This window comes from Somniosus microcephalus, chromosome 14, assembly GCF_052327205.1.
Source record: "Somniosus microcephalus isolate GS21.2 chromosome 14, FLI_Smic_1.0, whole genome shotgun sequence".
In the NCBI taxonomy this organism is placed as follows: Eukaryota; Metazoa; Chordata; class Chondrichthyes; order Squaliformes; family Somniosidae; genus Somniosus; species Somniosus microcephalus.
The window spans coordinates 107307263-107334796 of NC_141000.1; the positions used below are offsets into that span (position 1 = coordinate 107307263).

At 42.7% G+C, this 27534-nt stretch overlaps 1 protein-coding gene across 1 annotated transcript in view; it reads left to right on the top strand.

Moving 5' to 3' along the window:
• The first annotated feature begins 531 nt into the window (after positions 1–531).
• The window catches only part of LOC147107812 (uncharacterized), a 33831-nt gene continuing 6828 nt past the window's right edge, over positions 532–27534 (top strand). The window contains exons 1-6 of the mRNA XM_086007142.1: positions 532–1170; positions 5299–5369; positions 13460–13685; positions 16338–19150; positions 24094–24315; positions 27170–27294. Of these exons, the coding sequence (XP_085863268.1) occupies positions 792–1170; positions 5299–5369; positions 13460–13685; positions 16338–19150; positions 24094–24315; positions 27170–27294 (3836 nt within the window). The 5' untranslated portion in view covers positions 532–791. The remainder of the gene's footprint in view (positions 1171–5298; positions 5370–13459; positions 13686–16337; positions 19151–24093; positions 24316–27169; positions 27295–27534) is intronic.

Below are 27534 nucleotides of genomic sequence, written 5' to 3' on the forward strand. Positions count from 1 at the left end.
TCTAATTTCTCTCCACGGATGTTGCCTGGCCTGCTGAGTTTTTCCAACATTTTCTGTTGTTATTTAATGACTTTAATATGTTTCTTTTGAAAGCTCTTCTACTGCAAAGCTGCTTCTCTTTTTTGTTGTTGGTCTCATCACGTTGGCAGAAAGCGAAAATAAAAGTATATATATTTTTTGTGTGGTGGAGGAGTGGAGGGGGGGTGGGAGGTTCAAGAACAAACAAAAAGAACAATTGCAAACTTTTCCTTTAATTTGCAGTATTGACCATGCACTGAAGACTCAAGTCTACTTGACTTCTCGCTGGCGCGTGGCGCCTTGCATCTCCCCCCAAAGCGGCAGGAGCCAGTGCTCGGCCAACCGACCTTGATCGTCAAGTGACGCTCGTCAGCGAGCCGCGCCCCGCCCCTTTCCCCATCTCGGAACCAATCGAAATATGTAACTAGCTCGGACCGTCCAATAGTCGCCTCGGAAAGGCGCGATTGGACGCCAACCATCAAGCTCGGTTGATTTGCGAGGTTATATAAAGGAGTCAGCGGCACGGCGGTGGAGGAAAAAAAAAGCCGAGTTGTCTCCGCGGCTTTTGGCCAGTGAGGGAGGTATTGAGTAAATTAATTATAAAAAGAGAGAGAGAGAGATAGGGAGTGACCGGCGACATTAATAACTCTGAGGAGAAAGATTTAAAAAAATTATATAAAAAAACACACCAAAGAAAGAGAGAGAGACAGAGAGTTGGGGAGGGGGGACGACAAAAAACTAATTTATTAAAAAAGAAAATAGGGGCCTGGAAAATGGCCGGCGACAGCGGCACGTACGAGGTCGTGAGCCGGTATTTAAAGGACGGGGATGAGCCGTGCTTCCCCGGCTCGGAGGGAATCGGTGGTGAGAAGAAGGAGGAGGACGACGAGGAAGAAAATTCTGGGAGTAATATCGACGCCGCTTCGGGCGATTGGTCGGCGGCCTCCTCCGGTTACGAACAGATAGACGGGACCCTGTACCGCAAGCGGCTGGAGCGGGGGGCGACCAGTTACACCGAGGTGCTGCTGGCCACCGCCGGGGAGCCGCGGCGCGCTGTCATCGCCTCCTTCCACCAGCAGCCGGCTGCCGGGCAGCGTCACTGCACCATGGAAGAGACCTACAGAAATGTTTCTGAAAACTATTGGTGGGAAGGTGGGTCCAGTCACGAATAAGTTCTCCTCCTTCGCCCTCTCTCCTCTCCTTGAAGGGGAGGAGGGATGATGTGTTCTTAAGTATCTAGATTTTTATTTAAAATCCCCCTTTCCTAATAAATGCACTTCTGTGTTGGAATGCGTTTGCCTGCCAAGGATCTCAAACTCTTCAACGGAATATTTCTTTCTGCAAACTTTCTTCCAAGAGACCGTGACAAGGGTTCCCTCCCTAGATCTGATGTTTTGTCATGTGATGACAGTTTTGGCTTGGTTCAAAACCTTGAGATCCTTAAAAAAAACCTTAACCTCGTGAAATGTTTGTGCCCAACTTATGGAATTTGTTGAGAAATTGGTTTGACATTTGAAGTGCTTGTTGGAGTGGTGACAACACCAGGTGCCCCCTTCACCATTTTTCAGCCAAGGAATTGTTCAAGTGGGGTGTGAACAAATATTGTCTAGCACGATTTCTAAACTTATTTTCCATAAACTGTACTCTTTCTGGACTTTTTCTTACTTTAAATTCCACCCGCACTATTAAACTCCTCTCGTCCCCATTTTTTGGTTTCCTTAGAGCTTTTCAGACCTAGAGAATTTTTTTTTGGGTGGGGTGGGGGCAAGGGGAAGATAATCTGTACCCATGCAGTAAACATTATTGTTATTGAACTGACTGCTCGAGATGCACAAGGGTGATTTGGGCTGATGCTTCTGCCCCCCCCCAGCTCGTTTCTGGGAATCTAGGCACTTCTCTAGAAGGTCTAGCCGAGATAGAGAACTCTAAGGAGTGATTTTTTTTGGGGGGGGGCGGGGTGCGGGCAATATGTTGTACTGCAAGAATGGTGTTAGTGCACCAACAAGCTGACTGAATATAAAACTGAAATTCAGAGATGGAGGAAATTTTGATTGTTTTAGTTTTGAGAGTAGCGCTTCCTGTGGTACAAAGGAAGTGATGCAGCTAGAGTTTCTGTGGACAACTTGATGACTTATGAAAAGGTTAATGATGTCATGTTTGTTTGGAAATATAAGCTATCTCCTGGTCAAACAATAACTGCTTTGTTCCATTGCATAACAATACGAATTGAATTATCAGCTATATGTTTGAAGTTCTCAATTGACTCTACTGAATTTGAGTTATAGAACTCTTGGCATTAATTACCAAATGTAAAACTATATGAAATCTCAATTCCTACTGCTAATTTAGGATGGAAATTTTATATTTTGGTAATTTGATGCTTTTTATGTAGTGGCTTATTGTTTAGGAGAGAAAATGTATCCGCAAAATGTTTAAAAGTCCATAATTGTAGCACCTACTTCAGTATTTTCTGTCACTAGTGAACTCTACAATTTAGGTAGCTCATTAAGAGCCTCTAGTGGTAGAAAACCAATATTGCAGTATTATGGTAAAAGCTGATTTCTTGTAAAATTCCAGAATACACTGAGAATAGAGTTCCTGGACCAGTATGCTCATAGAACAATTATTCAGGCTATGATTTGTTGCCCAAGGAGTTTGTAATCAGAAATGTGCTGTGGAATGGTAAGTAACACTCGAGATGATCTACAATTGTATGTGGCTCGGGTTCTTTAAGCCTTTTGAATACCAACTTTTCTTTCCACTTGCTATTCTGCAATACTAAATTCAGCAAATATTGAAAATATGCTATTCCATTTCATGTGAAGGACTGGCATGAATGGATGTAGGTTTGATCAGTTGGAGTCTTGCCAAGTGTGAATCAGCACCAAGAGGATGAGTTGACAGTAGTGGCTCATGAGGAGAAATGGGTCTTATGGGCATCTCCCAAATTTTAGCACTTGCAGCAAAGCTTTGGAACTTAATTTCTAGACCTTATTAGAGTAGGCCTTCCTTGGTCATCAGTTGAGACGCCGTGTATTTCACATCAGCAATGCAAGTCTTCAAACAAATAATTGGCTGCAGCAATTGCATACACGAAGTATTGGAGCATGCGGTATGTTTGCTGCTATATTGTGATGGCAATAGATTGAGTTTTCCCTTTTATTAGGGTTTATTCATCAATCTGCAGGTGCCTAGGAAGGAGTGGACTACTGTATGGATCAGAAGTCCCAGTGTTTCATCTGAAATAATGTCATCTTTTGACCATATCCCTGGAACCACTTGCTTCAAAAAAGCTTTCTCTCTGAAGTTTAAGGCTGCCTCCTCAACGATTGGCTAATTAGAGGAAATGCTTTCCAACCACTAGTGGGAATCTGAAATCCTTGAAGATCAAATTCATCATTCTTGTGTACAAGAAACCGTTGCTATTGTGGGCCACGATAAGGCTGCTGCTGGGATACTCTCATACGTATATACAATGGACTTTTTTGGAAAGTGAAATATCCAGTGTCACTTATGCAGTCTTAAAATTCCTATGCTTTTTGCTGATGACTAGATTGATCTTATGGAATCTTATAGCTGTCAAAATGCCAATGTATGTATAGGAGACGTGTAGTAAACGTGTTGCTAATATATTTAGGAAAATCAGAAAAAGAAAAATCCCGTGTCATGGTAAGTTGCTCCAGGATGAGCATCAAAGTTGTAATACAGATTTTAGCATAAAGAGTATAATTTTTTAGAGACAAAGACACTTCAATAATGTGAAAAAAAAACACTGTGAAATGTTAAGATCTTTCGAGAGTTGGCTGTATAGCTGCAACCTTGAGGTCCACAATATTAGCAGTAAAAGTCATGACGATCATGTAGATAACTTCAGTAATGTGTAAGGCCTGAAATGATAATTGAGCTCTTGGCACAGATCAATATGAAGAACATTTGTGAAGGATGATTTCAAAAAAAGAAAGTAAGAATATTTAGAAGAAAATGTAGAGAATCGGACAAAACAGATGGTAATTTACAAAGAAAATCCAAATATGCCAGAAACACATGGGTGAGATGGAAAAATAGGAATACTGTAAAATCAAAGGGAAATCCGAAAAGTGAAGAGACACTATCTTGTATCCAATTTTAGCTTCATCGAATAAAACTCTAAATGTCAGCACCAAGAATAATTTTACAACAAGCACTGTTTAGAAACCAATACAGGAAACTTTCTGGTATCCGGCACTGATGGGACCGAGCTGGTGCCGTACCATCAAAACTGCCGTAGAAACCAGCGCTAATGTTAAAACATACGGAGCTTTTGAGCTCCGTGTGAATCAACAAACCCTGTTGCTTAGCAACAGCTTCAAAACAGTCGGCCGCAGCTTAAAAGCGTCTCTGTAGCTAAGCAACAGCTTCAGCTAGACCTTGCAGAGCCTGACTGGGGAAAAAAAAGCAACGAGAAGTAAAAAAAACTTATAGGAAACGGCTCCTGAATTTTGCCGGTAGATAGAGCTTTCTGGACATTTAACCTCCGGTTAATCGAAAGTTTCCTGTAGTAGACAATGGAACACTGAAAATCCATGGTGTCAATCTTCTGAACAATGCAAGATTTTAGACACCTATAGTATGCAATTGCGAATGCATTGCTCTGTTTTACTGTTCTGGTTGTAGATTCCCTGACTTTGCTTTGATCATTTAAGAATATAGCGATCCTGGTGAGAAGAATATATCAGTCAAAACTCTAAGTCTACCATATAAGTTATGTAATGTGATCTGGAGTATGAACACATTCCCAGATACAAAGTTTAGAAGAGTGCAAGAACATAATTGTGGGTTCAGAAGTTCTACAAAATTCTTTTGGATTAGTTGTGTGATTTTTTTCCCCCCCACAGTACCATCAGAAGCTGCATGTAGTTTACATGGATGTTTGACAACATGATCTATTGACATTTCCTTGGAAGGAAGTGGTGTAACAGCAAATGTGCACTTGATGCAAGTGCTTCCTGACATGAATCTTGTCATTCATGTGGAAATGACTTATGAAATGATACTGGGTGGCCTGTTGGTGGCGCTGTCCAGGGAGAGTATAAATACTCGGGCATGGGCCCAGCTTGCTCAGGACATTCTTTAACAGGAACTAGTGAAGGACACAATTAGATCTCCATGTTGAAAAACAGTTGATTAAAGCCTTGTTTAATACTCAGACCAAGTGCCGAGTAGTTTTCTTACATCACTTCATGTAGTGTAAATAGTTTAACTGTATATCTTTTCTAATGCAACGTTATTAATCTTTTTTAGGAATGTTTCCAGACATCAGAGACTATGTCCAGGGATGCAATCAGTGTAAAGATGGGAGAGATAATCCTCTGGTAAGTGTTGGGGAAATAAGCAGATATATTAGATTTGATTATAACAGATGTATTGGTGGAGGGGTGGGATAGGCTATAGTGCAGTGTGATCATGTAAATTCACTAAGTTTGCTTTGCTTAACCAGTCATAATTTTCCTCATAGTTAGATTTTGAGGTTGTTTAGTCCATCATGTATGTGCTGGTGCTAGATCTTCATTTGGAGCTAAGTGTTTTAATCCAATTTTCCTGCCCTTTCCTTGCATTTTCAAATCTTTATCCAATCCTGTTTTAAATAATGCTATAACCTCTGCTGCAATTACCACTTGTGAAGCAACCCAGCTCTAATAACCAACAACACCAACTTGCATTTATGTAGCGTCTTTAACATAGTAAAATATCCCAAGGCACTTCACAGGACCGTTCTCAAACAAAATTTGACGTCGAGCCACATAAGGAGCTATTAGGACAGGTGGCCAAAAGCTTGGTCAAAGAGGTAGGTTTTAAGGAGACTCATGAGAGAGCGGTAGAGAGACGGAAAGGCTTAGGGAAGGAATTCCAGAACTTGGGGCCCAGGCAGCTGAAGGCATGACCACCAGTGGTGGAGCAAATAAAATCGGGAATGCGTACGAGGCCAGAATTGGAGGAGTGCAGCGATCTCGAAGGGTTGTAGGGCTGGAGAACGTTAGAGATGGGATGGGGTGAGGCCATGGAGGGATTTGAAAACCAGGATGAGATTTTTTTAAATCGAGGTGTTGTTGGACCGGGAGCCGATGTAGGACAACGAGCATAGGGGTGATGGGTGAACAGGACTTGGAGCGAGTTAGGATATGGGCAGCAAACTTTTGGATAAGATCAGGTTATGGAGGGTGGTAGATGGGAGGCCGGCCAAGAGAGCATTAGAATGGTCAAGTAGAGATAACCCTCTGTGTTTGTAGGTGGAGAACTCTTCAAATTTTCCCTGTTGTTCTTCTATTGACAATCCTGAATCTACGCCATGTGGTTGCAGATTTACTGACTAGGGGAAACTATCTACCCCTTAATACTTTTTAGCTTTAGAAAGCTTCTATTAGGTCACCCCTTAACATCTTTTCCAGTGGCAAAGGACCCAATTTTTGAACCCTTCATCATAACTACAACCTTTCATTCCTGATATTGTGAATCTTCCATGACTCCATTATACTTTCTTATAATGGGTGCTCTGAACTATAATGGGTGCTCTGAACTATAAGTAATACAGTTGTGGCCTAACCAAGATCTTGTACAAACTGAACATTACATTTGTCCAAAATGTATTACTCCACCGAGCGAGGGACCGCAAGGACGTCCGCATCACCCGCGCCATGACAGGAGCTGATGACTGCCGGACAGACCACCGCCTAATCCGCTCTGTCATCTCCATCAATGCAGCCCCAAAACCGCGGCGGCAACAGAAACAATGCTGCAGGAAAATTAACGCTGGAGCACTCAAAGACCCCGCTAAGAAAGCCCTATTCAGCCTGCGCCTCACAAACAACCTGACGACTCCCAGTGATGCAGAGACACAGAGTGCCCACAACGTCTGGTCTGCACTCAAGGCCTCCATAATCAGCACCTGTGAAGAGACGCTCAGTCACTCGACCAGGAAACACCAAGACTGGTTCGACGAGAATGACCAGGAGATCCAGGAGCTAATAAGCTGCAAGTGCAAGGCATTCCTGACCTGGAAACAGCAACAGAACTCGAGAGCAAGAAAGCAGCTCTACAGAAGCCTGAAGGCCGAGGTCCAACAAAAAACTTGCGACCTAAACAACAGATGGTGGGTGGAGAAAGCGCAGGAGATCCAGCAGCTAGCCGACAACCACGACGTGCATGGATCCTTTAGCGCAGTCAAGACCATCTACAGCCCAAGCACCCAAGGCCCTACCTCACTGCGGGCCAAGAACGGAGAGGTACTCATCAAGGACAGAGTGGCAGTCAGTGCCCGCTGGAAGGAGCACTTCGAAGATCTTAACCGAGACTCTGTCTTCGACACGAATGTCCTCAACTCCATCCCACAGCATGCTACTCGCCACCATCTCCGCACAATCGCAGCCCGGTATGAGGTTGAAAAGGCCATCCTTCAACTGAAGAATAACAAGGCCTCAGGAGCAGATGGAATCCCCGCCAAGGCACTAAAGCATAGCAGAGAAACACTACTGGCGCAAATTCATGAACTAATTTCTCTTATCTGGAAGGAGGACAGCATGCCAGGGGATCGCGGACGCCGTAATTGTGACCATCTTCAAGAAAGGTGACAAGTCCGATTGCAGTAATTACAGAGGAGTTTCCCTGCTGTCTGCTACAAGGAAAGTCATCGCAAGAATCCTCCTCAATCGCCTTCTCCCAGTGGCTGAAGAGCTCCTCCCAGAGTCGCAATGCGGATTCCGCCCACTAAGAGGCACAATGGACATGATCTTCACCGCATGCCAATTGCAAGAGAAATGCAGTGAACTGCACCAACCTTTGTGAGATCAAACCGCTGTTTGATCTCACAAAGGCCTTCGACACTGTCAACCGTGAGGGATTATGGCATGTCCTCCTCAAATTCGGCTGCCTCAAAAGTTTGTCACTATCCTCCGCCTGCTTCATGACGACATGCAAGCCGTGATCCTGACCAACGGTTCCACCACAGACCCAATTCACGTACGAACCGGAGTCGAGCAAGGCTGTGTCATCGCACCAACGCTTTTCTCGATCTTCCTTGCTGCAATGCTCCATCTCGCCCCTCTGTAAGCTCCCCACTGGAGTGGAGCTAATTTACAGAACAAACAGGAAACTGTTCAACCTCCGTTGCCTCCAGTCCAGATCCAAGGTCGTCCCATCCTCTGTCGTCGAATTACAGTATGCAGACGATGCTTGCGTCTGCGCTCACTCGGAGGTCGAACTCCAAACCATTTTCAACACCTTCACCGAAGCGTACAAGAGCATGGGCCTTACACTAAACATCCATAAGACAAAGGTCCTCTACCAACCTGCCCCCGCCACACAGTACTGCCCCCCGATTATCAAAATCCACGACAAGGCCTTGGACAACATGGACCACTTTCCATACCTTGGGAGCCTACTGTCAACAAGGGCAGACAACAAAGTCCAACACCGCCTTCAGTGTGCCAGTGCAGCCTTTGGTCGCCTGAGGAAGAGAGTGTTTGAAGACCAGGACCTCAGACCCGGCACTAAGCTCATGGTCTACAGAGCAGCAGTGATGCCCGCCCTGCTGCATGCCTCAGAGACATGGACCATGTACAGCAGGCACCACAAAGCACTGGAGAGGTATCACCAACGCTGCCTCTGCAAATCCATTGGCAGAATAGGCGCACCAACGTCAGTGTTCTTGCTCAGGCCAGCATCGAAGCTTTGACCACGCTCAATCAGCTCCGATGGACGGGTCACATTGTCCGCATGCCCGATACGAGACTCCCAAAACAAGCGCTCTATTCGGAGCTCCGGCACGGCAAGAGAGCCCCAGGTGGGCAGAGGAAACACTTCAAGGACACCCTCAAAGCCTCCTTGGAAAAAGTGTAACATCCCCACCGACACCTGGGAATCCCTGGCCCAAGACCGCACAAAGTGGAGGAGAAGCATCCGGGAAGGCGCCGAACACCTCGAGTCTCTTCACCGGGAGCAAGCGGAAGCCAAGCGCAAGGAGCGCACGTCAACCCAAGCACCCCACCCACCCGTCCCTTCAACCACCGTCTGGCCCACCTGTGACAGAGACTGTAGGCCCCGCATTGGATTAATCAGTCACCTGCGAACTCATTTTTAATGTGGAAGCAAGTCATCCTCGGTTCCGAGGGACTGCCTAAGAGCGAGATTACTCCACCATTTTTCTGCTTTGAACTGCACCTGTCACCTATCTGCCCATTCTACTAACACATCTGTTGCCTATAATCTCCTGCATTCTTCCTTGCAGTATGCCATGCAACCTAAATTAATTCCAGCAAATTTTGATATAGTTCCTCTTGTGTCCATGTCCCAGTCATCATTTATATAAATGGAAAACCAAAGAGGGAGGTCCCAATGTAGATCTCTGAGCACATCACTACCCATACCCACCAACCTGCAAAACATTCATTTAAGCCTCTGTTTTCTGGCCTCCAGCAATCTTATTCATACAACTGTATTCCCTTTGTAACAAGTATTTTATGTCCCACCCTATCAAATGTGTTCTGAAGATCCACATGTACAGCATCCCCCACATTCCCTTTTATACAGTCTGATTTCTTCAAATTTGAATTAAATTAGTCAAGTGCAACTTGTCATTTATAGGTCCACATCTTTCTAACTGTTTGCTAGTTTTGTCTTGCATCAGTTTCGCCACAGCCACATTAAAAGTGTGCTTTGGGTTATTTTACATCCATCTGAGTGCGCAGACTCTGGTTTAATGTCTCATCCGAAAGACGGTACCTCTGACAGTGCAGCACTTGCTTAGTACTGCACTGGCGTATAGCCTAGATTATGCTCTCAAGTCTCGAGTGGGACTTGAACCCAGAACCTTCTGCCACAGCGGACACCTGAACTTGTGAGTACTTATACTGACACCTGACATCTTGTACGTGAATGAGGGAATGGTAGAGATGCTTAATAAGTAAATCACCTCAGCTTTCACAAAGGAAGCTGCAAATGTATGAGTATCTGAAAAGGATGCACAGTCACTACTGTACATAAATATTGGGGCAGAATTTACAGTCTGAATATGCCGTCATACTGCCTTTGAAATGGACAGCAAGTTCCGACTTGACAGATCATCCGCTCCAACTGTGAAATCCTTAATGCTGCCGCAGAGTTGGGCTAATTGCCCACCAACTGCCCAGCAATTACGCAGTAAAATTTTACGCTGGTGCAAACGGGCACAGGGATGTGCAGCAGCTTGAAATATGCACCCGTCATGATAAAAAAAAAAAAAAAACCTTCAAAATAAATAATTTGCAGGGCTATGGGAAAGGACGGGGGAGTGGGACTAGCTGAAGTGCTCTAGCAGAGAGCCTGCATGGGCTCGACAGGCTGAATGACTTCCTTCTGTGCTATAACCATTCTATGATTCTATATCCACCTATCTCCTGATCCCAATACAATTCTACCAAGAATGAAACTGAATTAGTTCTTAATTTACTGGGGTGAATGAGACTAAAAAATCATCAATGGGCATCGGAGATTTCTACTTGCTGACTGGAGCACCGCCCCACGTGATCCCAGGTACACTTGCGTACACAGTATGCCCCAGGAATCCGTGGGACACTACGCTGCACTCAACTCCGCAGCAAAACACCGCAAGTATTCGAAGGAGGCAATTGGGTAAGTGCCGATTTCTTTCGGAGGTTGGTGGCGTGCTCCTTAGCTATGCCACCGACTGCAATTTCAGGGCCATTCTAAAGGAAACTATTAAAGAAGTTAATGGGACCAAAAATAGAAAGACACCAGGCACAGACGGTATGCATCCAAAAATACTGATGAACATTAGGGAGGAAGCATTAACCATAATTTTCCAAATAATCTATGGAAACTGGAATTGTGATAAAGGACTGGAGGGTCACAATGTTATACTCCTGATTAACAAAGGTCTAAAGGATAGATCAGAAAATTATGGTTTGTGAAAGCTGAGGTGATTTACTTATTAAGCATCTCTACCATTCCCTCATTCACGTACAAGATGTCAGGTGTTAGTATAATTACTCACATGTACAGGTGTCCACTGTGGCAGAAGGTTCTGGGTTCAAGTCCCACTCGAGACTTGAGAGCATAATCTAGGCTATACGCCAGTGCAGTACTAAGCAAGTGCTGCACTGTCAGAGGTACCGTCTTTCAGATGAGACATTAAACCACAGTCTGTGCACTCAGATGGATATAAAATAACCCAAAGCACTCTTCGAAGAAGATCAGGGTGTCTTGACCAATATTTATCCCTCAACCAACATCACTAAAGCAGGTGATCTGATTATTATCACATTACTGTTTGTGGGACCTTGCTGTGTGCAAATTGGCTGCCACGTTTCCTAGATTACAACAGTGACTACACTTCAAAAGTCCTTAATTGGCTGTAAAGCGATTTAAGACGTCCTGAGATTGTGAAACGCGCTATATAAAAGCAGGTTCTTTCTAAGTGGTCCCACTCATTCTTTGACTAACATTTTTTAAGCAGATAAGTAAAATAAAGCTTTTTACAACAACAACTTGCATTTATATAGCGTCTTTACTATAATAAAATGTCCCACGGTGCTACACAGGAGTGTTATCAAACAAAATTGGACACCGAGCCACAAAAGCTGTTCGGATAAATGACCAAAAGCTTGGTCAAAGAGTTAGGTTTTAAGCAGCGTCTTAAAGGAAGAGAGAGAGAGAGAGAAGTGGAGAGGTTTAGGGTGGGAATTCCAGACCGTTGGGCCTAGGCTGCTAAAGGCACAGTTGCTAATGGTGTAGCGATTAAAATCAGGGATGGGCAAGAGGCCAGAATTGGAGGAGCACAGAGATCTCGAAGGGTTGTATCGCTGGAGGAGGTTACAGAGATAGGAAGGGGTGAGGCCATGGAAGAATTTGAAGACAAGGATGAGAATTTTAAAATTGAGGCGTTGCCAATGTAGGCCAGTGAGTACTGGGGTGATGAATGAGCTGGACTTTCTAAATCACCAGAAATCCCGAACATTTGCTCAGTCTACACTACAGATTTTTTAAATTTAATTTGTGCAGTGCTGTATTAAAGGACTCTATTCTTGGAGGCAAATTTAGTGTCAAAATTGAGTCTAAAATCAAATCAATTCAGAGGGACCTAAGCTTTGGGTTAATAGAATCTCAGGAACATGTTGATTTTTACTAGAGTTCATGTACGCATTACTTTGAAGAACATAATGATCAAACGGGTCTAAACAAAAGGCTGATCATTAACAGTCCTACAAAACTATTGCAGAATTATTTACTTGTTGAGCAGTTTTTCTTGTGTTATGATAGTTGTATTGGTGACACAAAACTGTGATTTTTTTTTGTGTGTATTGAGTGTTTGTATTGTTTAGAGCCCAATGCATGTTAAAATTCAAAAACAATGATTAACGCTTATAATAAATTACATCCATTGTAGATCATAGATGTACCAGGTAGTGGTTCTTGTCTGTTTGTCCCATATGCTGTTTTGTTATATTAATGTGTTTCACCACAAAATGACAGGAGGTTAGTTTGTGGTTGTGATTTTCCAGTTGTGTTTGGGGCTGTCTGGGAAGGCTGCTAGCAGAGATATGATGATTTCCCAGATGGGAGGGACAGAGGGAAAATCTGAGGAAGGGTCAGTCAAAGCCACTATCGTGCATGTATTGGACAAGTTTGAGCAGCACTGCAGGGGCTCCCATGGTTGGGAAATGGTACTTTTGGAATTGGGAAAAGGAAGATGAAAGCAGAAATAACAGAAAATGCTGGAAAAACTCAGCAGGCCAGGCAACATCCGTGGAGAGAAAATAGAGTCAACGTTTCAGGTCAAACCCTTTGTCAAGACTGGAAAAGCACAGGAAATGAAATAGATTAAGAGGCCAGGCTGGGAGAGAACAAAAGAGAAGTGAAGAGACATTAAGAGGTATTCAAAACGAGACGAGATGGTGATAGGACTAGTGGAGACAAAAGACGGCTCTCGATTAGGTGTGAAATGTTCTGGCAGAATGGGAGACAGCTGCCATGTGGGAGAGAAAAAAAGGGAGGGGCCCTTTTCCCCCCTCCCACATGGCAGCTGTCTCCCATTTCTGCCAGCGCATTTCACACCTAATCGAGAGCAGTCTTTTGTCTCCACTAGTCCTATCACCATCTCGTCTCGTTTTGAATACCTCTTAATGTCTCTTCACTTCTCTTTTGTTCTCTCCCAGCCTGGCCTCTTAATCTATTTCATTTCCTGTGCTTTTCCAGTCTTGACAAAGGGTTTGACCTGAAACGTTAACTCTATTTTCTCTCCACGGATGTTGCCTGGCCTGCTGAGTATTTCCAACATTTTCTGTTGTTATTTCGGATTTCCAGCATCTGCAGTATTTTGCTATCGTACTAGTAGAAGATGAAAGCAGAAGTGACTCGGAATGAAAAGAAATATGTTGTAAAACAGTTAAATTTATATACTTTTTTTTGGCAGATTTCAGAAGAAAGGCATATAACTCATGAATTGCCTACACACGGCACCAAAATGCTCGAGAGATTGAACAGTCAACGTTCTAAAGGACTTTTTTGTGATGTAACTTTGATAGTGGAGAAAACATCCTATCCCGCTCACCGTGCTGTGTTAGCAGCTGTTAGTGAATACTTCCAGGATTTGTTTTCAGAGAAAGGATCTACTGCTAATAAAATTGTCGATTTGAAAGGTGAAGAACTTTTAAATAATTCTTTTAACATGTTTTATTTCTAGTGTCAGCTTAACCCAGTGATGATATACTCGCTAATGAGTCAGAAGGTCATGGGTTCAAGCCCACGCTAGGGAGTTGAACAGATAATCTAGGCTGATACTTCAGTGCAGCGCTGAGGGAGTGCTGCACTGTCAGAGGTGCATTCTTTTAGATGAGACATTAAACCGAGACCCTGTCTGCCAGTTCAAATGGATGCAAAAGATCGCATTGCACTATTTGGAGAGGAGCAGGGGACCTCCTCTAGTATTCTGTTCGACATTTATCCTTCAATTAACACCTTTATAAAAAAAAAAAAAACAACAGTTTGTGGGGCCTTGCTGTGGACTATTTCGCTGCTATGTTCGCCTATAAAACAGTGACTGCACTTCAAAAAAAAAAAAAAAAATCAGTTCATTGGCTGTGAAGCATTTTGGAACATCCAGAGGACGTGAAAGGCACTATATAAATGCAAGTTCTTTTCTTATTAGTACAGTACTGTACTTGTACAAGTGTTACAAAATGAGGTTTTACCATAATTGTGGCAACTGCATATATTTATTCATCTAAGCTTTGGTCAAAGCATAATCGCTGTTGTGTAGCTACAGACTGGCAGTAGAATGGAATAAAAACAGAAAATGCTGGAAATACTCAGCAGGTCAGGCAGCATCTGTGGAGAGAGAAACAGAAACAGAGTTGACGTTTCAGGTCGATCACCTTTCATGATGTAAGGTCATCGACCTGAAACGTTAACTGTTTCTCTACAGATGCTGCCTGACTGGCTGAGTATTTCCAGCATTTTCTGTCTTTATTTCGGATTCCCAGCATCTGCAGTATTTTGCTTTTGTGGCAGTAGAATGGCCTGTTTTTAGTATTCTAGGTTCTATTGAATAACCAAAGTTGACAACCAGGCTTTTAAGGTTTGAGGGTTTTCTCATACTGGTTGTAAAGGGCTGATTACTTGTGCTGTATGCCAGGAGTGTCCAACCTGTGAGCCCTGGCAACCTGACCTTTGAAGCCCAGCTAAGTCAATTCAATAAATAATAAAAATTCAACTAAAATCTATTAGAGAATTCATGAGAAACTTCCTTACTCCGAGAATGGTGAGAGTATGGAACTCAGTACCACAGGGAGTGGTTGAGGCGAATAGCATAGATGCATTTAAGGGGACGCTGGATAAGTACATGAGGGAGACTAGAAGGATATGTTGACAGGGTGAGATGAAGTAAGGTGGGAGGAGGCTTGTGTGGAGCATAAACACCGGCATAGACCTATTGGGTCAATTGGCCTGTTTTCTGTGCTGTAAAAGTTTACGTAATATATGCAATTCAGTTTGTACTTTTATTTCTTATTAACTGATTTGTTTGAATTTCATGGACCTGAAAAGTTCAGAAAGGGCTGTTCTGAGTGTTGTTGCCTCATTGGTAGATGAAGCCTGAATTAAAACGTCAAGATGTTTTGGCATCAGCAACTTGAGAAAAATGCAAATTAATGGGAACATGGATTTAAACGTTTTATGTGCCGCAAGGCCCCATGGTGTGGACCTATGTGGCCCTTCGCTATAGTTATTCTTTCAGCTTGGGAGTTTAGAAAGCCTTTTCTTATGTCGGAAGGCCAGCAACTATGGACTTGTATTGTTTCCATAGTTGTTAAATCAGGATGGTTGCAGTGGTTTTCCCCATTCTCGAAGCAACAGAAGATTAAATAAAACTGTACAAAATAACTGAAGTTAGAAAAATGTGCCCAATGTCAAATACATGTGAATTTCATTTCTTTGTGACTGACACCGTCGTACAAAATTTATATTGGAAACATTTAGTAGTCTCAATTTGTAACGCAGAAAATGGGTGTCATTAAATAACTTTATTTTCTATAATGAAATGATTACTTTATGGTTTAACTACTACTGTATTAAGCCACGGTACCTTTCTCGTGATAAAGTAGTTTAACTACTTTCATTGTTTAAATACGTTACATTCGGCTTTACAGAAAATGTTAGTAATATATATCCTGATGTTTATGATTCAAACAGAGCACACAGTGAAAATCAGTTTTGAAAGAATAGCGATGCCCTCAGATGTACACACAAACTTAAGGAAATGGAAACCAGATTGTGATATGCAATCATTGGATGGGATAAGCTGTTGCTTTTGTTTTTAACTGAACACCTGAGAGAAACTAGAAATGTAGATGAGAGCAATAACTGAAGTTTGAAAAATATGCTCTGTGGTGAAATGAGGGAGAATCAGTCCAACTTTTTCAGGAAAGATCTAAAATTCCAGTGTTCAGGAAACCTTTGAGGTGCATAGTGGGTGGTGGTCCTGGAACTGTTCAGATGAATTACCCTGCATGCTTGTCACATTACTGGATGAAGTCAAAATTTGTTGTTTGTTGATGGTGCCATCAGAAAATGTTGGTCTCTGTATAGGTTTCACAATTCAAAGGTGAAAGAGCTTTTCTTTCCTATTGTTTTACCTCCATTGTTAATGAAAATTCAAAACTCTAGTTAAAAATAGAATAACTATTGCTTGTACAAGCAGAATTTGACAAACTGAGTGCCAGGAAATTCACTGTTGTAATGAGATGAATTGGTGGAACAATTCTATATAATTATATTTACTCTTTGCCTTCTAGGTTTCAGCAGCAAGAGTTTCCTTCCACTGTTGGAATTTTCCTACACATCTTCATTGTCCCTGAAACCGGATTATTTTGCTGAGACATGTGCTTTAGCCAGACACCTACGGATTTGGGAAGTGGTTGAGATGTGTGCAGCACTGTACAAATTGCATGGAACTGGGAACAGTAAAGTACATAAGGAGGAAGGCAGCAAAGAAGAAAAAAAGGAATTTTCTTCATTTGAAGTTTTTATTGATCAATCTTTAACTGGACCTAGACAGAATGTTTCTGATATTTGCTACAAGTTTGGCCAGTTAGAAAGTGGAACAGCACAACAGAAATTGGATAATTTTGGTAGAAATGTATTTTCTCCAAGACCGCATTCAGCAATGATTCAAGGAGAAACGAAAGTCTCGGATTTTACTGTTAAGCTTCAAGAAATGCAGTCAGGATTTTTCAAAGACAAAATGACACCAGTACATTCTGAAAGTTCTGTCGATAGCCTTGGAGTGGAGACATTGGAAAGTCCCAGTAGACGATTTAAATTATTAGGTTTTTATGATAAAACTCCATCTAAAATCTTAAAAGTTAAATCCCTCTCTCCACAAAGGTGTCCATCTGCAAATAAAGCACTGAGTAACATTCCTAATTCTTTAGACCTGAAATTTGCCGACCTGTCAAGAAATGTTAGTCATCAAAGGAAATGCAGCTTTGAGAAAACTCCCATAAAGTCCAAACCACATACAAGAGTGTCAAAGCACTTGGATCATAATATTGCAGGCACTCAGGACAACTCTGGTTATAAAGGAGTGAGCACACATCTCCGATCACCTGTTAGACAAACGGCCACTGAAGACGAACTTCATTCTCTTAACACAACCGAAAAATACAAACTACTCAGTGTATTAGGGTTGCGGAGAAAAACTTCTGTTACTGATGGCGAAGAACAGGCTGGTTGGAAACAAAAAAGGAGACTTCGACAGCCTAAAGTAAAAAATTATTCACTGCTTACTGGAACAAGGAGAAGAAAAATCGGGAGTGCAAAAACTCAATTGCAAGACGACCAGGTTAAAGAAAAAGCACTTGCCAATTGCTTTGTTGTCATTGAAAAGATTCTACCACCAGTACAGAAACAAAAAAGAGACAATCAAAAATTAAACAAAACATTGTTTGCACTAAACAAATCTGGACCTTTAAGTCCTAAAAATAATTTGTCTCAGGGTCATACTGGAAAGGAAATAGTTTGCATTCCACCTAAAACACAAATAAATAAGTCTAAAGCTAAAACTAAAGAAGGCTGGAACTGTTGTCTTAACAAGAAAATCCTACAAGGGAATAAATGCAGTAAAGGCAGTAACAGTAGAACTGGTCCTTTAACAAAAAAATCACAAAAGTGCAAAACGAATCCAAGTATTTCTACAAAAGGTTCGAAGAATGGTAACAAGTTTTCTGCGATCTCTGTGGAGCAAAAAGCAGTGTTCTCAAAAACTCAGGCAAGTGTCAGCAAGGATACAAAAGGGAGTCCATTGACTAGAAAAAGCAGAAGATGTGCCACATATGATATACATGTAAAAGGTCCTTCCTTGCTAGGAAGCACTACATCTAAGATGTCACCTTGCCTGACAGATCATGGACATAGTGGCAGAGGGAAGACCAGACAGTCGTCCAATTCTACAGTAAATTGTAGAAAGTGTAAGTTAATGAACTTGGACTATAAAATGCCAAGTTGTCCACAAAATGCTGCTCTTCTGAGAAGATGCGTGTCAAAAAGAACACTACCAAGGCATAAACGATCATTAGATAGCCATAATTTTCATCAGACTCCAAAACCAGTGGAATTATTTTCTGATGACACTTGTGTGGTAGTGACATCCAAAAGTAATGCGAGGCAAGTTCGAAATGAAAATCCTTTAACCCAATTGTCTGCAAAAGCAGGAAATAATGTGAGAAAGTTTAAGGGGAAATTTGAAGGGAAAAAACTAGTTCCAAATGTTTACCAAAACACTTCTGGAGTAGGAAACGAGCAGAAGACAACAACTGGACTAGATAGGAAGCCGATAGGAAGCAACCGGCCAAATCCATCACACTTGAGATCTAAACAAGGGACAGAGAACCAAGAACATTTAAAAACTGCTTTCAAGGACCCAAGAAAGCAGACTCAAACCTCTTCAAGTGAAACACAGCAAACTAGAAGGAAATTAAAAAACACAGGGTGCCGATCTTTAGATGCTGAAAACCAAAATTTGGGTGCTTACTTGCACAGCATAAAAGCTGATGGAAATATTCCAGTACTGGGTAAAAGGAAACGCATACCTACACAGAAACTGATTGAAGCTGGTTTGTCCTTTGGATTTTTTATGTCCCCTCAGCATAAGAAAAAAATTGACAGGGTACCTGCCCGAACTAAAAGTAAACAATTTGATTTGTCTTCTAGTCGCACAAAAAAGGACAAACGTGCAACTAAGGCAAAGGGGGCTGCAAAAGGAAATTCCAAGATAGCCACTTCTAACAGAAGGGCGGCGGTCAATAGAAGACAGAATTGTTACACAACTGCGCCTAGCTTTGGTGGAAGAAAGTCGTCATGTTCAGAAAGGATGAAAGGAAGTGCAGCAGCAAAAATAAAGAAAATAAAACCCGTTGTCTTGTATGGAAAGAAGCTAATAAATTTAAACATTAAGAGTACACTGGGGAAAAAAAGGGCAAGATGTCCTGATGCTCATGTTAACACTACAAAGAAAAATACACAACTGTCTACCTCGCAGAAGGCAATAAAGTTGCAAAGAGTAGCCAGTGCTAGTTCGAAACTCATAGGTTCCAAGGACCTACCAAAGGTATGCTTCCTTTGTTATAGAGAATTAAGGGCAGTATTTTCAATCTAAGGGGTTGGATGACGAGATAAGCCATGGTGAAGATTGAGTGGTTAGTCATTTTATACCTAAGTTAATGAGGATCATCATAGTTAATTGAAGGTGTTATAAATAGAGGCAGAGAGTACAAAAGCAAGGCAGTTATGCTAAATCTTTAGAAATCACTAAAGCTGGAGTATTGTGTCCAGTTCTGTGCCCCACACTTTAGGAAGGAAGTCATGGTCTTGGAGATGGCGCAGAGAATTACTAGAATGGTGCCAGGGTTGAGGGACCTCAGTTAAGTGGAGAGACTAGAGAAGCTGGGCTTGTTCTCCTTGGAGCAGAGAAGGTTAAGGGGAAATTTAATAGAGACGTTCAAAATCATGAAGGATTTTGATCGAGTGAATAAGGAGAAACTGTTTCCACTGGCTTGAAGGGGCGGTAACCAGTGGACACAGATTTAAGGTCATTGGCAAAAGAGCCAGAAGTGAGATGAGATTTTTTAACGCAGCAAGCTATGACCTGGATCGCACTGCCTGAAAGGGTAGTGGACGCAGACTCAATCATTTTCAAAAGGAAATTGGACAAATACTTTATGGGGAGAAAATTGCAGGGGAGTGGGAGTACTGTAATTGGATAGCTCTTTCAAAGATCAGGCATGATGGGCTGAATAGCCTTCTCTTATGCTGTAAGATTCTTTGCTAACTTAAAGCAAATATAAAATCAATCTAGAGTATATTTCTTCTCTTAGATTCATTAATTCTGACACAGGGTGCTGAGGTCAAGTATAGAAAGGGCCAAATGCAGAATAAGTCTTGGTTTAGTGATACTACTTTGCGTTGATAGCAAAGTGGCAGTGTTTTGTGTGAATAGACTTGACAGTGTGAAGTAAGGTCCCGATGTGACTTTTAAATGGTCTGGATGGGCAGACCATTTCACACTTGGGCTTGACACTGTAGGGTGTAGTTCCAGTGAGGTCTGAATTTGTATTTAGAAAGTGTTCAGATGGTCCTTTAGCTCTTGGGACTTTATAAACTTATCGCAGTCTTACTAATCTTAGGACGTGGATGATCCTGCCCACTCTCCCCTAACTAACTACAGAAATAATGGAACTCTGCATGCATGTGTGAAATCCCTCTTAGCAGTCAGAGTATAGTTTGGAGTCAACAGCAGCCTGCAACATAACTGGTGTTGCCCTGTTCACTTTATAGCTGGTGTTCTCTGATTTGTCTAACTGAGTAGGTCTTTTCTACTTTTGACACAACCCGTTGGCACTACTTCAGAGTGCTTTTTGTGGGGAATGCAGTTCTTGGGTTGCTGTTGCCTATTCAGTACAGCTTCCTACAATGTAGGATTATTGATTGTTTCAAGCTAATAGTTACCTGTATAAAGTCACTGTTAAATACTATAACTTGGGTCATATTCAAAAGCATGGCCCATGTTGGCTTTGCAACAAATTACACACCATAGGAGTTTTCAAAATGAGTTTTTTTAATGTGTGTATTATCTTCAAAACTTTTAGAAAATCTAAAACATCTGCTTATGCCAAGTGACTGGTCTTGGGATTTTAAAATGTTTTTCAGGATGCATTTGTACTGCATCGAGTGAACTGATTGCGACTGCATTCACCTCTTATTTGGAGAACTAATTTTCAGACTCTTCCAAAACCCAGTCTTACTTACCAGGTTATCTCAGGGGGACTGGAATACAAAGTGTAGGAATTTCTGCTTCAGCTGTACAGAGCCTTGGTTAGACCCCATCTGAAGTACTGGCTTCAGTTTTGGACACTGCACCGCAGGAAGGACCTTGGAAGGGGGAACAGCGCAGATAAACCAGAATGATACCGGGGCTTAAAGGATTAAATTAGGAGGACAGTTGCATTAACTTGGCTTGTATTCCCTTGAGTATAGAAGGTTGAAGAGTGATTTAATTGAGGTGTTTAAAATTATAAATGGATTAGATAGGGAAGCTATTTCCTTTGGTGAGGGAATCCAGAACACGGGAGCACAATCTTAAAATTAGAGCTAGGCTATTTAGGAGTGAAATCAGATGGGACTTTTTCACAAAGAGTAGTGAAAATCTGGAATTCTCTTCCCCCAAAAGGCTGTGGGTGCTGGGCCAATTGAAATTTAAGACTGAGATCAATAGATTTTTATTCAGTAAGGGTAAAAAGGGATATGGATCAAAGGCGGGTAACTGAAGTTGAGGTACAGATCAGCCATGATCTAATTGAATGGTGGAACAAGCTCAAGGGGCCGAAAGGCCTACTTTTGCTCCTATGTTTCAAAGCACCCTAAAACCCACTAATGCTATTGTGCCGTGATATATTTGTGGTAATGTTACAATGCTCAAGAGAGCATGTGCACAAACTTGCAAAATTTACCAGCAATGAAAAATATTTCATACATTATTCTTGGGGACAATTATTTTATGATTATGCAGAACATTTCCGATCTTGCCTGCATTGCTGCTAAAATTCCCAAAGTGCCCTCACTCCAGAATACTCGGAAGTTTACACTGTGGTTTGAGATCTGCAGTTTGGCTGTGAAACCCTTCGGTCATGGAGTCTGCCTGGAGGAGGGTCAGAAATGAGTTGGCCTGCCCCAGCGTTGGCCTCTGCTGTGAGTGCGAATCAAATGTGTGGGTGGACGCTCTCACTTTCAGCGGAAAATAAAATGGGTGTGTTGTTTGTTCCCCTGACCGACCTCCATTCCACTGGAAAATCAGTAGAAAGAGAGCGGAGATTTTGGTTATATTCCTTTTTCATGCCTTGAGAAAATGAAAGCCCCAGTGTCTGATATATTCTAAGTTTAGTTGACACATGATCTGTATGAAGAATTTCTTGGAAAATCATTGCAGCCTATTACTGTGCATCTTTCTAGCATGCAAAACCACATACTTTTAATAAAAACAGAAAATGCTGGAAATATTCAGCAGGTCAGGCAGCATCTGTGGCGAGAGAAACAGAGTTAACGTTTCAGGTCGATGACCCTTCGTGATGAAAGGTCATCGGCCTTAAATGTTAACTCAGTTTCTCTCTCCACAGATGCTGCCTGACCTGCTGAATATTTCCAGCATTTTCTGTTTTTATTTCAGATTTCCAGCATCTGCAGTATTTTGCTTTCACATACTTTTAATGCTGCTTAATGGCAGGAGTTCTGCTCCTTGAAGGCGATACTAGGATACTGCAAATGGGTTTCTTGGCCAATAGTTTAGATATTGCTTGAGCTAGAATTTAGCTCCTGCCACTATCTCTGCATTACATAGCTGACCCTTCAATTAAAGTTGCAGTCCACTCACACTATGGGGGAAAAATTCAGTTGGTTGCGCCTCCCGTTAGCGCCTTAAGAGGGCGCTAATGGGATGCAACGCAACTGGTGCCCGGGCGCGGCACTGCCCACACCACCCGCAAAATTCAGCGGGCGGTTAGTGGTGGCGCTAACCGGTAGCGCCCTGCGGTGCTGTGCCGCTGGCGATGACGTCATTGGCGTGCGCAGCGCCACGCTCACGCCACGATCTTCAGGAGCACCCCCTGACTTACCACCGGACACTATGTCCGACGGGGTCAGGGGGGCGTACCTGCGGCCGGGGAGGCACAATTTAAAGGCAAGGTGCGGGGCGGCCATTTTTGTTGCTGGCCGCCTGCCAGCACCTGCCTGCGCTCCCGTCCCAGACCTCCTGAAACGCGCCCCCCCCCCCCCCCCCCGCGGAGTGCTGGCTGCGCTCCAAGAGCCCGGCACTTCTCTTGAGTGCCAGGCTCTTTTGCCTGCACTCCCGATCCCTGGGGGCCCAGCTGGGCCCAGGTTGCGCTGCACAAGGCCCCTCCCCTTTAAGAAGGGGAGGAAGGCCTGCAATACCGCGTGTGGCGCTGCGGCACATAACGCTGCAATATTGACTCACAGCGCCCCAAGAGGGATGCGGGGCGCCTCCAGTAGCGCCCCGCTTCCCTCTTGGGGCGCGACCACTCAATTTCTGGCGCGGGGACGCTAACTTTTCCAGGGCACTACTTTTAGCACCCCAGTGAAGAGGCGCTACTCAATTTTTAGCCCTATATGTTTAACGTTGGTGTGAGACAATTTTGGCTTCAAATTGCCGCTATGATTGTACAGTGTAAATTGGGTATTGAGGACTGAACTGACACCAGTGGATTGAGATTTGCCTTTTACAGGAAAGCACTTTGTACCAATATTGCAGATGTAGTGTGAATGTATCCTTAATGTTTCGAATAGCAGCTTGGAGGGAGCTACAAGGCTGCATGAGAATACAAATCTCGATCAAAATTGTGTGGAGTTTGCACATTCTCCCCGTGTTTGCGTGGGTTTCCTCCGGGTGCTCCGGTTTCCTCCCACAGTCCAAAGATGTGTGGGTTAGGTTGATTGGCTATGATAAACTGACCCTTAGTGTTAGGGGGATTAAATACGTGGGGTTCCGGGGATAGGGTGGGATATGTGTTGGTGTAGGGGTTACGGGGATCGGGTGGGATATGTGTTGGTGCAGGCTCGATGGGCCGAAATGGCCTCTTCTGCACTGTGGGGTTTCTGTGATTTCTGTGAAGTGTTTAAACATTGTAAAATTTTAAATTTATTTTTAACTGGATATATAAAATGGCAAGTTAGCCAGATGAGTGACCTATAAGTGATCCCTCTTTTATACAGAAGTCTATCTGTACTCCCAACAGCAGCAGAAAATGGGTACTGAGGAATACCAAGCAAAAGTGGCTTCCTGTGAAAAAGCAGATACATAACAGCATCAGGGAACTGGCAAAACAATCACTTGCTGTGTATATCTTTTGTTTCACTCTGAGGTGCTGTTCATATAATGAAATGCTAAATCTGCCAGCACAGCACATCCTTGAAATGGCATATGTTTTAATGGCAGGCCCATATGATTACATGTAATATTACTACAAATATATATATTCTTTTTAGAAATTGCGGGGAGCTGCACAAATCCTGAAGAAAATGCAGCCAAAAGTTAATGAAACATTAAAACTGACGACGAGAAAAAAATCCATAGCTGGAGAAAAAGTGAAAAAGACCAAAGCTTCAGAATCCCATACCTGCTATGAATGTAGCACAACATTCACAAATTGTGACTCTCTGTTTATGCACAGAGTAAGACACACTAAGGGAAAGCACTGGCCATGTCTGGTAAGTACTATGACTGTTGTCTGAACTTGTGCAAATAAGTTTAGTAATAAAGGAATATGGAGATCGAGCGGGAAAGTGGAGTTGAGGTTGATTATCAGCCATGATCTTATTGAATGGCGGAGCAGGCTCGAGGGGCCATATGGCCTACTCCTGCTCCTATTTCTTATGTTCTGATATTTTACTTAATGGGGGAAGGTGCCATTGGGGAGTATTCTTTTTCCGAGAACTCCCCTTTTATGCAAGAAGATAGCCTCAGGAGAATTTTAATGGACATATATTGCTGATATGGACACACTTGGATTATGCATCCTTCCTTGCTAGGCCACTCTGAGGTCATCAACTGGGTTATCCTGAAGTAGGTCTACAGTAAACACTAGACAGTGTGACTTTGGACCAGCCTCAAGCTGCTATCAAAACCCCGACTTCCCTCGACACTCTACAAAATCATGCAACCGCCTCAGAAATCTGCATCCCCAGCTGGTAACATGGTTTAGTGCGTTTAAACAGTTCCAGAATGGTTTATTAGCCAATTTGAAGTCACAACTCCCACAGCTCCCTATGGAGCTGCATAGATGCTCTGTAACATCCTAGAACAGCCAAGGAAAGAGGGAGCCCCAACTCATGGAACTCCATATCGGCAATAACATTTAAAAAAAATCCTGAAGCTTATTCTAGAAAATGGAGCTTTTGGCGTGATTAAGGGATGACATCTCCTTTAAGAGAATGCATGCGCCTTTTAAATAGTGACACTTTGGCCTCGATTTTAACTGAGCCGTGTAGGCGGGCTTGGAGGCGTGCGGGGGGTTAAAGTCCCAAATTCGGGGGTCCTGACACCATCCCGCCTCCATGTGAGTTTCAAAGGAGGCGGGTACCCGCCCCGCACTGGGACCCGCCTACCCGAGGCGGGAAGGGATTAGTGCCAGTTAACTGCCTGTTAACAGGCAGTTTTTAGCCTAATCCCTATTTTAAAGCTTGAAGTGTGGGATTCTCGATGGCTCCAAACCACGCCAAGTTAGAGTCGTCGGGTTGAAAGACTTGGAGGGGTCGAGAGGTCGGTGTTCAGGTGAGTGATGGGTGCATGAGTGCAAAGGTAAGTGTGTTTGGTGTGTCTAAAGTGTGTAAAGAAGTGTAAATTACCTGTACTTACCTTTTCAGCCTTCCTTCCTCTAGGTTTCGGGAGTCCATCATCTCACCGGCACAGAAAGCAGAATGGCTGCGATCTGTCAAAAGTGACAGCCTGCAGCTTTCTGTGCTGGTGAGATTTCTAACTGAGTCTGTGTAGAAGGACTCGGGTTAGAAGTAAGACTGTCGGTGTTTGACAGCTTCAAACAGCTGTGAATCACTGATATTTCATCTGTCAAAACGTCTTGACAGATGAAAGTTCAGTCTGTGACGTCACCTGTTGCCGGGTGGCCCTTAATTGGCCTGCTGAGCCCGCTGGGTGGGCTCAACAAGGTCAATCAAGTTAAAATCATGTGGATTGGCCGCATCTCAATGGAGGCGGGACTACAACCCCGAAAGTTGTAGTCCCGCCTCCTTCCTGACTTCTGAATGAAAATCACCCCCTTTATTATGTAATAAATCACTTAGGTTCGGGGAACTAACCATTTTCCAAAAGTGGGATGGTTTTCTAACTTTTCAGTTCATGTGCTGACACTGAAAATACTAATATTACAGTAATGAAGCTGTGTCAGAAATAGCATTATTACAAAAATGTGCATTAAGAAAAAAGTGAGGACAGTTTTAATTATGCACTTCTGTCCTTATTTTCATTTAAAAACATTTTTGCCATCAGTTCTTATTATCCTGTATAAGCATCTCTAACTTTTCTAACCAGTTGAAAGCTCAGGTATTGCAAATTAATATGGCGGCATCATGCGGTTTCCCATGGTCTTGATTTAAATTACATTGCATTGTTCTGTTATATTACAGGCATCTTTAACTTTTTGGCCCAGAAATTCGGGTCGGGGGAAAAATGTTTTAATTTTAATTAATTGACCACTTACCTCTTAAAATGCAAGCCCCCGACCTGCACTTAACCTTGCGCGCCGGCAGTTGAGCTCTGGGCTCCCGTGGAATTCCGCTCGGGGGCCTGGCCCAGTTGCTGGCGCGCTGTGCTTGCATGTCCCAGGGGCGTAGTTAGTGCGATGCGTCCCCTGGGATCACGTGAGCCATGGGCAGCCAATCGGAGGAGGGAAAAGCCCATTCATAAGATTGACAGGAAGACCTGTCTAAACTTATGAATACTCCGGCCCCAAAATAGTAGTAAACCTTCAAATAAATTTTTAAAAATCATCACACTTTTGAAATAAACTATAAATTACATTAAATAACTATTTTAAACAATAATTTAAATTTTTGAAAAAAATAATTTAATAAAAAAACGGGGCTAAAAATAAACTTACCTTGCTTTAAAGTATTTAAAAATAATAAACCTGTGGAAAAAATGTTTTAATTTTAATTAATTGACCACTTACCTCTTAAAATGCAGGCCTTGCGCCTAGTTTTTACATTTCTAAAATCTAATGACTTACCCTCACGGAAAAACCTGTTTTAAAAAAAAACGTAAGTTCAAAGCGCACGCGTTCGACCTCTGAACCCCTTCGTTCAGAGGAACGGAAGTGCCGGTTTCCCGCGCATGCGCAGTGCATCCAAGAAACCGGCACTTCCATTGGGTCCACGCGTGAGTACCCCGTGCGTACTCACGCGTTGGGACCCGAATTTCTGGGCCAATCAGTTACTGTAAACAAGTGGCCCTGATTACCTTAAATTACATCTTAGCACAAATGTTCTTGTATTGTCCATAACTCCTACAATTTCTAAAAGGTAACCTGTGGAAAATGTTTGCTTTTAGTTGTGTGATAAATCCTTCTTTCGCCGGAAGAATGTCCAAGTTCATCTTCGCTGTCATAGTGAGAAGCTGTACAGATGTAAACTCTGTATGACAGAATCAAAGAAAACAAAGTCATTTCAGTCCAAGTAAGTGTTAATATTTGTTGCTGTCTCCCTAACTGCTGAACATCAGATTAAACCACAATACAATGAATTCACAGAAAGACGGTGTCATTGTGTAATATGTAATGTAAATGTGTAACATCACAAGTTACATGGTCTTTTGGCTAATGTTTATCTGAAATTTTGGATTTTTAAAAATCTACCTTCAATTAAAAACATCGTCTAATACTGTTCTATCCAGTAACTTGAAGGGAGAGTAAACAC